We start from the raw sequence: 12985 nt of genomic DNA on the forward strand, positions 1-12985 counted from the left end.
ACAGACGACAGAGGACAAAAGACAGGAAACAAAGTTGAAGACAGAACACCCAAGATCAAAAAGCAAAAATATGTGCAATCTCTTTGCTTGAAATACTTATGTACAGAACTTGTGCAACAAAGAAAAAATAGTTCCTTTGACTCCAAGCTCTCTTTATCAATACCCCTAAACATTCACAACACTTCCTCACTTTTAGGCACCCATTACTATTCCCAGTGGCATAACAAGGGTGGAGGAGTAGCCTAATGATTAGTGCAGTGGGCCTTAATCCTGGTGACCTGGGCTCAATTCCCACTGCAGCTCCTTGTGACCTTGGGCAAGTCACTTAACCCTCTTTTTTTTTTTTGGGAAATGTTTATATTAAAGAATGGTTCACTACACAGTTATAACAAAACATTTTACAAAGTAATTAACTGTACAATTGACATACATATCATAGGTAATAGTACCTATAATAGAATGCTCGTTTACAATCAGTACAACAGTATCTCCACGTGTACCACTCTCATTTTTCTTTTTTCTCCCCTAAGCTCCCCCCCCACCCTCCCACCAACTCCCTGCTATTACTCCATGCCCTTCTCAGAAGGATTAATACTCTCCTGTCTGTCCAGGAAGACCTGTGCAGATTTCCAAATATCCCTGTACTGTCCCCTTCCAATTGGATTCCCCCCAGTGAGAGGCTTACTCATCAGCTCCCAAGTTGCCATTTGTTTCATACTGGCTTTCCACTCGGCCAGTACAGGAGGGCCCTTACCCACCCAATAGTGGAATACAGTTTTTCTCGCTAATAAAAGTGCAAGCAAAATAAAGCGCTGTTGATGCTCATCCAAACCCTGGGAGTCTAAGCTAGAGTCCAGGCCCAACAACAGGGACCTGTATGTCCATTCACATGCTACACCCACAATTCCCTCTATGCACGAGAGTACACCCGTCTAGAAAAGCTGAAGTTTAGTGCATTCCAAAAAGTGATGCACTGTGGTAGCCTTGCCCACTGCGCATTTATCACACGTGTCACTCTCCCAAAGACCACTCAGCTTCCCCTTGCTTTTTGATATAAATGCATCATGAAGAAGCTTAAATTGGGTTTCATGTAGTCACACATTTGGTGTTATCATAAAAGCCAGCTCAAAACAGGGGGCCAAGTCCTGCCTGACAAAGGATTCCTCCAGGCTCGCACTCCAGTACCCCACCAGTTTTTCCAGAGTTGGAGAGACTCGCTGCTCCTTTCCCAGCCTATACCACCCAGAAAGCTTATTGGAGGAGGCCGGCAGCTGCATAAACATCTGATCCAGTTGTGTGAAGGCAGGGGTACAGTCTTTAAATTTCAAGGTGGACATAATATAATGCCTGAATTGATAGTAGGAGAAAAGCAACTTATCAGGGAGATGTCACTTTGTTTGGCATTGCTGGAAGGAGGGTATGCTGCCCCCTCAGAGTTCCACAAACTGACCCACGTATCTGCAACCCCCTTTCTTCCATACATCCCAAACCGAACACCCTTGCCCTGCAGGGAAGTCTGGATTGCACACCGCTTCCAAAAAAAGTGAAGCTCCCCCTATTCGTGTGTGCCACCACTCCCATGCCTTTCTTAACGGTCTCAATAATGGTGATAATGTAGAACCCATTCCCTTGGCGGGAACGGCATTGAACACGGTGTATGGTTGTGCCTCCTGAGACCATATGTACCCAGGAGAGTAGCGGTCTGCCCCCTTATGTATCTCGTGCAGCCAATGAAGCAGGGCCGCCACATTATATAAGCGTACGTCCGGTAGATTAACTCTCCCTTTTGCACTGGGTTGCTCTAGCTTGGCCACCCCTATGCGTGCTCTCCATGTTGACCAAATAAAAGAGGACACCACTCCCTTGTATATCCCCTCATCCTTCCTGGATACCCAAAGGGGCAACATTTGTAGGGGGTATATGATCTTAGGTAGCAGAACCATCTTAACCAGGGCTACTCGTCCTAGCAGTGAGATAGGCAAGTCCTTCCATCTGTGGCACATGGCACGGACTCCCTCAATTCGCTCCTGCACATTTTTCATATAGCTAGTCACAGGGTCCAGATGCAGATATACTCCCAAATATTTCATGGGGCCCTTAGTCCATGTTAATGGACAATCTACCAGGGACCTACATGGGAATGCAGACGACAATGTCATCGCCTCTGATTTCTCAAAATTAATCCTCAGCCCAGAAAAGGAGCCAAATTGTTGGATGATGGTCATCAAGGAGTTTATATTGTGGGAGAAGCATCATCCAAGAATATCAGCATATCATCGGCAAAGAGGTTAATTTTATACTCCTGTTGGCCCACCCGTATGCCCTTTAGAAGACTAGACTGATGGATTTTACAAGCTAGTGGCTCCAATGAGAGGACAAACAGCATTGGCGACAACGGGCATCCATGTCTCGTCCCCCTTTGCAGCGTAAAAGTGGGAATGAGCTGTCAATTTATGTCACGCTCCCAGCCAAGGAAGAAAGATATAAAGCAGAACTGCTTCCGGCCAAGGCTAAAGAAAGCATCTAACCCTTCGGCACCTTGCTCCCGTCTTCTGCTGAAGAAGCGAGAGGCCTTTGTATTGGCGCTGGTCACCATCAGGTCCATGCTGGGGAGACCCCAATGCTGGTCTACCAACTGGAACGTGGACGGGGAAAGCTCCCATTCTTCGGGATCCCGAGAGGTGTGCAACTGAAAAAGGCGTCCTGTACATTTTCCGCTCCCGTAATGTGAACCGTGGAGAGCTGAAGAAAGTGAGCATCTGTCCACTGGAAAAGCAAGTCTGCTTCCTTTGCTAGCAGAGGGCTGTGCATGCCCGCCCTCCCCCCCCCCCCCCCCCCCTGATGGTTGATGTAGGCAAAAGCTGTCATGTTGCTGGAGAGGGCTCTCACCGGCCGTCCCTGGAGGAAATGCCGAAACACCAGCAGAGCAAGGCGGGCTGCTTGAAGCTCCAAGTAGTTGATGGCCAAAGTGATTCCTCTCTGGACCTGAGGCCATGGCGATAATGGGAGAGACAATATGCCCCCCACCCAAGAGACTGGCATCTGTGATCACCACTGACCAGATGGGAGTCTGTAGGGGAACACCCCGAAGCACATGATCTGCCTGGAGCCACCACGTCAGATTGTGTTGAGCCAAAGGCTGCCTTCTCCAAAACCAGGGACCAGCGACTCAGCAGGTAGAGCTATAGGGGCCACATGTGAGCCTGAGCCCAATGTACCACTTTCAGAGTGGCCACTATCAACCCCAAAACCTGAGAATAATCCCAGACACCCAGTCACCGGGAGAGGGGGGGGGGGCACTGAATCTGGTTCTGGAGCTTCATAGGCCTCAGTTCGGGGAGATTCATTTGACCCATCCTGGTGTTGAAGAACACTCCCAAATATTCCAGAGATTGAGATAGAATTAGGTGACTCTTGGGTATGTTAATCACCCAGCCCAAAGACTGGGGAAGGGACACCACTGGAGTCGTGACTCAAACACTTTCCTGGGACAAGGATGCTCGGATGAGCCAATTGTCCAAATAGGGGTGGACTCAAATCCCTTCGCACTGCAATGCAGCTGCCACCACCACTACCATGACCTTCGTAAAGGTCTATGGAGCCGTAGCAAGCCCAAAGGGTAGCGCTTGAAACTAGAAGTGCTGACCAAAAACGGCAAACCACAGAAATCTCTGATGAGGAGGCCAAATGGGCATATGCAGATATGCCTCCTTGAGGTCCACAGCTGTAAGAAATTCTCCAGGGTGAACTGCCGCAATGATGGAGCGAACAGTCTCCAAGCAGAAGTGGTGGACCCAGATGGCCTGATTGACCCTTCTGAGGTCTAGGATAGGATGAAAGTCTCCACACTTCTGGGGCACCATGAAGTATATGGAATAGCATCCCGGCCCTGCTATGCAGCGGAGACAGGCACCACCCCCCCACACCCCAGGTGTTGCAGGTGCAGCCTAAAGCCTGCACTGTGACCTGCTTCCATGGAGAAGCGAACAGGGATGCCAAGAAAAAAAGGAAAACTCGAGCATGTAACCCTTGAGGATAAGATCCAGTACCCACTGGTCTGTAGTAATTCCGGTCCACTCCTTGTAAAAGTGGGACATCACCCTCCCGCTGAAGAATGAACCAGTGTCTCATCATTGGGAGGAGCGAGGAGGGACAGAGGACTTTCCAGAAGGCCCAGCACAGCGCTTATCGGTCTGAAAGGGCTGGTTCTGGGTATAGTGGGGTCTACCCATATAAAAGGAACAGCATGGGCAATACTGCCTGCTATCTTGAAAATAAGATCTCTGAGGAGTCCCTCTAGGAGAAGGCTGAGGCTTATCCTCTGGCAAATGCTGAGACTTAGAGTCACCCAGATCTTTGACCAACTTCTCCAAAACCTCTCCAAACAAAAGCATACCCTTAAAGGGTAACCGGACCAGGCGTTGCTTGGAAGCAGCACAACCATAAGATCCTACGGCTAGTAACTGTCAGGACCATCTGTTTGGCCACTGCTCTGACCAAGTCATACAGGTCATCAGCCAAGGAGGCCAATCCTGACTCAATGTCTGGGAACTCAGGAGGCGGCGGAGCCCTCGACTCAAGGAGTCAGCCGCCTGCTGCACCCAAGAGAGGGACGCACAAGCTGTGTAAGACCACAAACAGCCACCTGCAAAGCCAAGGCAGAAACTTCAAAGGACATTTTCAAAGCAGCTTCAAGCATGCAATCTTGAACATCCTTGAGCTCAATTCCCCCTTCTACAGGCAAAGTGGTCTTTTTGGTCATAGGTGCTACCAAGGCATCCACCTTCAGCAACCGGAAGCACTCTAATTCATCCTGTGTAACCAGGTATAGGTGAGCCATTGCTCTAGCCAACCGTAGCTCTGAATCAAGGGAAGCCCACTGCGCAGAGATAAGCTCCTGTATGGCTCATGTACAGGGAAAGCCCTGGGTGATCTTTTAGTGCTAGCTATCTTAGGATTCTCAGTAGCCTCATTAAGGGCCTCAGGAGTGGAAATATTCAAAGTCTGTAAGGCCTTAGAAATAAAGGCAGGCAATTCCTCTCTGTCAAACATCTGCACAGCAGAGGGGCCATGTGCCTCAGAAGCAAAAAAGCTCTGCTTCAGTGAAGGATTCCGGTGTGGCCAGGAGAACTTTCGCTTCTAACCAAAGGATCAGGGAAAAGAGGAGTTACCACCTCCCCATCCTATCTGGGCCACCACCTAGTACATTTAGACACAGAGGCCTCGATGCCGGAAAAGGGCAGGCCACCAGAAGTCACAAAACTTCAGTCCCCATGGATGTGCGCCTCAACACATAAGCACGATGGAGGAGTAAAACAAACTCCAGGGAAAAGGGCAAATTAGAGCAGGCCATTGGAGAATTAACCGGCGCATCCCCTTCGCCACCCCTGCAAGTCACTGGAGTGGGAAAAGTCTGAGGATTCAAATGTGTTGCGACGGTAACCAAGGTAACTGCGGAGGGTGAATTCAAAATGGTCAAGGAGCAGAACGCGTTTCACATGTGCAGTAAGAGCCAGCCTCAACCTCTCCACTGGGGATCTCAAGGGCATCAGAGGCCGATCACCCTCTGGGGCAAAACCCCGCCACTGTTCGCCGCTTTGCACAGTGGGAACAGTGCTTAACCAATTCTGCTGCCATAAAAGGCCGAAGTAGAGCTGCTGCAAGGCAGAAAGTAAGAGGCACACTCACTGCAGCCAGTCACAGGAATTCGCCATCCAGCGTGGAGGGAATCTTCGAGGCCGGGTCAGCACCCTGAGAGTGTAAGGCCAGAACAGAAAGCCACTTTTTTTTTTAAAGGAAATCTTTGAGGAAGAGAGGGCAGGAGGATAAACCCCTTGGAGTGGAGTACTACTACTACTACTTGACATTTCTAAAGCGCTACTAGGGTTACACAGCGCTGTACAATTTAACATAGAAGGACAGTCCCTGCTCAAAGGAGCTTACAATCTAAAGGACAAATGTACAGTCAGTCAAATAGGGGCAGTCTAGATTTCCTGAAGTAGGGGTAGGGGAGGGACCTGGGGTGACCAGGTGTACCCCCGAAAGCTGGCGCCATTCAGCCAGAACACCCCCACCTCTACTAAGCCAGAAAAAGCCACAACAGGAGTAAACCAAGCCAGGAGCCGAATACTGACTAGCCAGGAAGAGTGAGGTCCACTAGGGAGTGTACAAATCAGTGCTCTCTATCTCCACCTGATGGTAACCCATATGTCTCTAGATTCATCTGCTGTTGATGCTAAGGAATTTTATTACAGAGATAAGGAACAGTCATAGTATTAATTTTGCATAGTATCAAGTGCAGTCTTATGCACTGAAACTGTGTGCACCATGGTTACCTGATATATGTACCATTATACAAGAAAAACAAACATGCACATTTTTTTACAATTAAGTATAATGATCTTTTAGGTTCCATTATAATTTTAGTATCATTCTGCTGTTAATGTTAATGTAAGCTATGTGGTGGTTTATGCACTTTTTTTTTGTAATTTTTAGAGGTATTTTTATTAGAAGCTCAAGTCAATGTTACAAAAAAAGGCAATATACATCAAAATAAGAAGCAAAATATACACTATATTAAACCTCTTTTCAAACATAAAAGCCCAAATAGGAACCTCATAAAAATTATATATATATATATATATATATATATATATATATATATATACACACACACACCCTCCACTGGCCTATGCAATAAATCAAATCAGCATTGAATGTCCATAAAAAAATTCTATGAGCAATGAGTAAGAAAGGGTTCCCCATATATGCTCCCTTTTAGCCGGGGTCTTGTTTTGCTGTGCTGTGATCTTTTCTATATCAGTTATAAACCAAAATTTTGTAATCCATTTATAGGCAGGTGGAAAAGTCTCTGATTTGCAGGCAGTAGCTAGTTGTGCTGCATTAAGACAATATTGGATAAGATGTTGCTGTCTCAAGCATGCTCCTGGAACTGGTCTATTAAGCCAGTAGATCTCTAGGTTCCATGGAGGGGCATTTTTGATATGACGCCTAAGTCCGACTTTGGATGTTTTGCACAAAACGTCCAAAATTTGAATAGGAAAGAAGGTCATTTACGAAAAAGAAAAACATCTTTTTTTTCTCGAAAAATACTGTTTCGAACAAGGTTTTGTGCTTTGGACATTTTGTTTTTTGGTCCGTTAACAAAAAAAAAAACAGAATAAGTGCAAAATGTAGAAAATCAAGCCACTGGGATGTAGGAGGAACCATCATTTTTAGTAGACTGGTCCCCCAGACATCCCAGGAGAGCAATGGGGCACCCTTGGGGGCACTTTTGTGCACGTCATAAAAATGCTCCTAGGTACACATCTCACCTTTGCTTCCTTATCTTGTCCCCTGAGCCCTCCAAAACCCACCCAAAACCTACTGCCCCCCATTGTACACCACTACAATAACCCTTATGAGTGAAGGGGGCACAGTTTCCACTACAAGTGTGGCAGGTAGAGGGATATAGGGATTCAAGTCCCACACTCCATAGTGCACTGCACTGACCACTATATTACTCCAGGGACCTGCATGCTGCTCTAATAGACCTGGCTATAACATCTGAGACTGCCATAGAGGCTAGTAAGTCATATATTTTTATTCACATTTTTTGGGGGGTGGGAGAGGGCCAGTAACCACTGTGGGGTATTGGGGGGGGTCATTTCTGATTCCCTCCAGTGGTCATCTGGTCATTTAGGGAACCTTTTTGTGCCTTATTCGTAATAAAAACAGGTCTAGCTCAAAACGTCTTAGTTTTAGTTTTGTTCTGTTTCATTATGGCTGAAAATTATCTAAGTCTTAGGAATGCCCAAACCCTACCCTTAACAAACTCTTGAGATATGGATGCACTGCAGATGAACAGCATAGAAAACGTCTAAAAAATAGGTTTCAAAAATACTAATTTGGACATTTTTTTTTAGAAAAACATCCAAATGCTGCTTTATGCCACTTTTAAGATGATTTTCTCTTTCGAAAATAACAGTATCTCAAGATCCAACCAAGATTGCAGCTTATACTGCACCATCTTTCAACAGGCACACACCTTGAGACAGGTCCACCAAATGTGTCCCATAATCCCCCTCTCCGCACATTTTCTCCAACAAAGCACCGAAACAGCAGGAAAAATGTGATGGAATCTGGCAGGAGTAAGCTACCAATGATACATGAATTTAACCCAATTTTCTTGAAAGTTAACAGCTCTAGACAAGTGCAACAACACCACTTTCAATGCCTTCTAATCATGCTCATATTGAGTACCTAGTTCAGCTTCCCATTTAGCTCTATGAGAAAGATCAAGGGGCAATAATTTGTGCACTTTTTTGCATGCAAATTATTTGTATATACTTTGCACAGAACATTGTGCATAAAATATTTTTGTAGCATGTGTTAGGAAGCCATATGCTGAGCATCCATGCATGGCTCTTACACTTATTTCATCAGTCCCACAGTATGTACCTGTGGAGGGGGAAGGGCCTGTAGAAGACAGGCCTTTTTTTTTATCCAACTATAACTTTCCAGTAGTCAGATCCTCAAATTTGATTATCTCAGTTACTCTATGAACATTTGTTGTGAATGTGGACATGCACTGCAGAAGAGAGAGAGCCTAGTTAATGGACTAGCAGCTACATCTGCCAGAGACATTTTGGTGTGTGTTGGTGGGGGGGATTATGTCCATGCTACCCTTACTAGTCTAGGGCCCAGAAAAGAGGCAAGATGGATTATTTATTGCCACAAACCTAGTTTAGTTCAGAGATGCCACTATATAAGATAAAAGGCAGGGAGGAGAGAGCAACTGGAAAGGCAAGGGAGAGGCCAATGGATGCGAGAAAGATAAGGGAGAGACCCTAGCCTGTCACACCATTTATTTTGTAGGTCACATGCTGCTACTGGTGAAAGCAGAGTGTTCTGACAATGGGTTCTTACGTCATAGTTGCCCCAGGGTCAGCGGTCATCTGATTAGTGACAAACACAGCCACGTTGTATTCTGTGGGACAAAAAGACAGAAAGGCTTCATGCCATACAGGAATCACTAGAACTATTCTTTTAGGACTTTGATTTTATAATAAAATGCCCATGTTAGAAGGTCAAAGGTGCACCTATTTTATAAAAGCAATATAAGCACCTATGTGCCTTTATAAAATAGACTCTCAGAACCAGCCCCACTTTGCACAAATACCATACATGCTCCAAAAAGTTGCAGATTTGTGCATGTGCTCTACAGGTGTACACATGTATTTTATAAATACACATAAACATTGCAACTCCACCTGTGTCCATACTACAACCCTGGAAACATCTACGTGCAGACTGTGTAAAAATATGGACACATTTTCCATGTATAGTGAAGATACTTACTGTAAATCCCCTAGTCGTGGAGCAGGTAATTACAATAATTAAAGAAATAAATATATAGGAATGTCACAGTTTCAAATAGGGTTCCCAAATAAACTCCACGCAACCAAGGGATTTGACAAGAAAAAAAATATTAAATATTTTATTAAATGATAAAATAAATAGAAACACTTGTTGGTTATGTTCCTTCATGTTGGTACCAATTGTTAAAGTTTGCTAGTATTAAATAAAAATAGTGCAAGGTGTTAAATGCTTTGTGATAGGTTACAAAGTCAATAAGATGTTCAAAATTACAATTTCAGTTACCAAGACCCGACCCCACTGCTGCAATAACATAAAACATCCCAAACAAGTACACAACCCCAATTTTTGTACTCAGATCATATATATCTATATATCTATATCTATATATGTATATATATATTTTTTCAATTTGTGTGCACACAATAATGTTACCGGTGTATCAGATCTTCGCTAGCATCGCTGCTCTCTTGCGTTGGGTACCTTGGTCTTCTCCACATCCACGTTTCCTCGGTTGGCGAGGTCAGCTCACCGGAACTCCAGGATACCTACTGCTCTGACTCAAAGAACTCAAAAAATGAAAATCCTGACTCCCTGTGCTCGGTGTGTGTGTGCTAACCTCAATCAGTATTTTCTTTGACAAGGGACCTTGTGGGCTAACTAAATTCAAATAAAAAGATAAGCAGTGGAAATTCCTATCGGGCCCTCCCAAAACATGACCCCTTTTTCTTTTACTTTGTTATACACCCAACTGCTACTCACACTGATGGACTGCTAGACTAAATCTCCTAAAGGCAGGCCCTTAACTGCAGGCACTCACAGGGCTCGAGGCTTAGGCTGGGCAGCTCTTTCCCCAGGGCAGGCTCGCTTAGGTGCGGACACTCGAACCAGCAGGCTTCTGTGCTGGATCCTCCTGAGGCAGACACTCATGCTGGCAGACTCTCTAAAAAAAAGTTCCTTTGGAGTCTGGGCACTCAGTGCATGGGGGGGGGGGTGGGGTGTCTCTCTGTCTCTCTCCTTGTGGGGCTTCTTCCCTTTCCGGATAGGCCTCTTTACAGGGCAGGCACTCACATGGTCGGCTTTCTCCTCTCTGGCAGGCAAGCACACACACGGTGTCGCGTCTCTCGCGCTTGCCGCGCTCTCGGGGACCTTGGCATCCTTTCAGGCTTCTTCCCCGGGAGCACGGGGTTTGTGAGTCCATAGGCCACTACCGTGGAGCGGCAGTGGCAGGCAAGATCACCTTCCAGGTGGAGATGAGACAACCCTGGACCGGAACCCCGGACTGGAGTTCTACACAGGAATACTCGGAACTGGAATGCACCGGACAGGTGCGCACTGGAGTGGGGCCCGCTGGACTGGACACACTGGAGTGGCCCCACTGGACTGGAACATACAGGAGTGAAACCTGCTGGGCTGGAACACACTGGAGCGGAACCCGCGGAACTGGAACACCCTGGACCTAGGCTTCACCTACACTTGACTGCCTTTCCCCGAGGGTTGAGCCCTCAGGTTCTGGCAGCCGGTAGGACTTACAGGAACAGCAGGAATGAAGATCCAGGAGTGCCCCCTGGCACCTAGGCAAAGGCAAGGCAGACAAGCAGGGACTGTCCGGGTTCTGGCAGTCGGCAGGATTCAACACAATGACTAGTAAACTGTACCCAGGCTAATAGGAAAGCTATACCCAGGCAAACCAGTCATACACAGGAACATACACAGAGCAAACTCAGGAGACTTGGAAGGCTATACACCAGCTAACCACAAAGCTGTGCCCAAGCTAACAAGTCATGCACTGGGAACATACACAGAACACTAGCAAAGCTATACACAGGCTACAAGCCACACGGTGCCTAAGCTGGCTAGTCAAGTATTAGGAACAAACACAGGGAACTAGCAAAGCTAAGCACAGGCTAATAAGCTAGACGGTGCCTAAGCTGGCTAGTCTACACTAGGAACAATCACAGTCTTGGGATAGTGACTAGCAAGGGCGGCTAGTCTAACACTAGGAACCAACACAGAGAACTAGCAGAGCTATGCACAGGCTACAAGCCAGACGGTGCCTAAGCTGGCTAGTCTACACTAGGAACAATCACAGTCTTGGGATAGTGGCTAGCAAGGGCGGCTAGTCTAACACTAGGAACAAACACAGAGAACTAGCAGAGCAATGCACAGGCTACAAGCCAGACGGTGCCTAAGCTAACTAGTCATGCACTGGAAACAAACACAGAGAACTAGCAGAGCTAAGCACAGGCTACAAGCCAGACGGTGCCTAAGCTAACTAGTCATGCACTGGAAGCAAACACAGAGAACTAGCAGAGCTATGCACAGGCTACAAGCCAGACGGTGCCTAAGCTAACTAGTCATGCACTGGAAACAAACACAGAGAACTAGCAGAGCTATGCACAGGCTACAAGCCAGACGGTGCCTAAGCTAACTAGTCTAAACAAACATAGAAACTCACACTGAAACTGTGTACAGAGCACTCTATACACCAGGACCTTTAGATGAGATGCAAAGGCCAGGACTGTAGTCTTCAAGTGATTAATAAAGCCCTTCAACACCAGAGCCACAGCTGCAGCAATCACCTTGCAACCAAACAGAGGCTTGACACACAGAGCAGTCAGCCCATAGGAAGGAACAGCGGGGGCCATCTTGGATACTGGCAAAGAGGAGGAGGCGGCAGCCATCTTGGAAGAGGCAAAGCCCACACAGGTGAGGTTCAGTAGGGCAATCAGCACACAGAGCCAGAGAGAACCTAAGACAGACACAGACACAGAGACAAGCAGAAGCCAGCACAGACACTGACTCCCAGAAACAGGGTAAGTCTGAGGGTTGTCACGGCCACGGACGTGACACACGGAGGGATGCACTGGGTGGACTTCTCTGAGATTTAGGGACCTAGCCAAGCTGCTCTCTATTCAGCTCTGCACTGCTCCCAACAAGTCTCAGTTCCCCAGTATGGTCCCTCTTCTTCCTCTGCTCCTCTCTGCCTGAAGAATGGCCTCTGTGGCTATAGTTACAGCTCCTCTTTTGCCCCCGGCTCGCTCCAGACCCCCTTCTCCTCCTCCTCTGTTCCTGTATGCTTTAGTGCCCAGCCCCTTACAGGACTCACCAGTTCTCTCTCTTCATCTGGGGCTTGTCAGTGGGTCCTTCTCTTCCAGCCTACAGCTCACTCCTGCTTGGGTTTGATCTTCTCCTCCAGCCTGCGGCTGCCTCTTCTTGCCTGAGCATGCCCTTCTCTGCCCCAGCTTGCACACTCCTGCCTGGATCCGATCTTCCCCTAGAGCATGCTTCAAGCCTCCTCTCTTTGTCTGGGCTTGCCTTTCTCTCTCCCAGGTTGCATCTGGACTGCTCTTCTTTTCTTTGCTCCACCCCTCCTGTCCCCTGGATTGGCTTGAAATTTGCACCAATCTATGAGTCAGACTGCCTCCTGCCACCTCATTGGTCCAAATTAGTGCCCTTTAGCAGATCCTGGCTCCTATTTGCTGCCTTCCACACTGCCCCTCAAGATTGCCTTATATGCCCCTCAAGCTCCCAGCTCTCCCTGGGGCCTCGGACAGCCAATCAGAAGCCTTGTAACAGGCTCCAGTGCACATCTCCCCACAGTTAC

The 12985-nt window shown here is 47.1% G+C and overlaps 1 protein-coding gene across 1 annotated transcript in view; it reads right to left on the reverse strand.

Moving 5' to 3' along the window:
* DMC1 (DNA meiotic recombinase 1) overlaps positions 1–12985 on the reverse strand; it is a 506546-nt gene that overhangs the window by 72300 nt on the left and 421261 nt on the right. The window contains exon 12 of the mRNA XM_030210749.1: positions 8929–8989. Within this exon, the coding sequence (XP_030066609.1) occupies positions 8929–8989 (61 nt within the window). The remainder of the gene's footprint in view (positions 1–8928; positions 8990–12985) is intronic.

The sequence above is a fragment of the Microcaecilia unicolor genome, chromosome 1 (genome assembly GCF_901765095.1).
Source record: "Microcaecilia unicolor chromosome 1, aMicUni1.1, whole genome shotgun sequence".
NCBI lineage: Eukaryota > Metazoa > Chordata > Amphibia > Gymnophiona > Siphonopidae > Microcaecilia > Microcaecilia unicolor.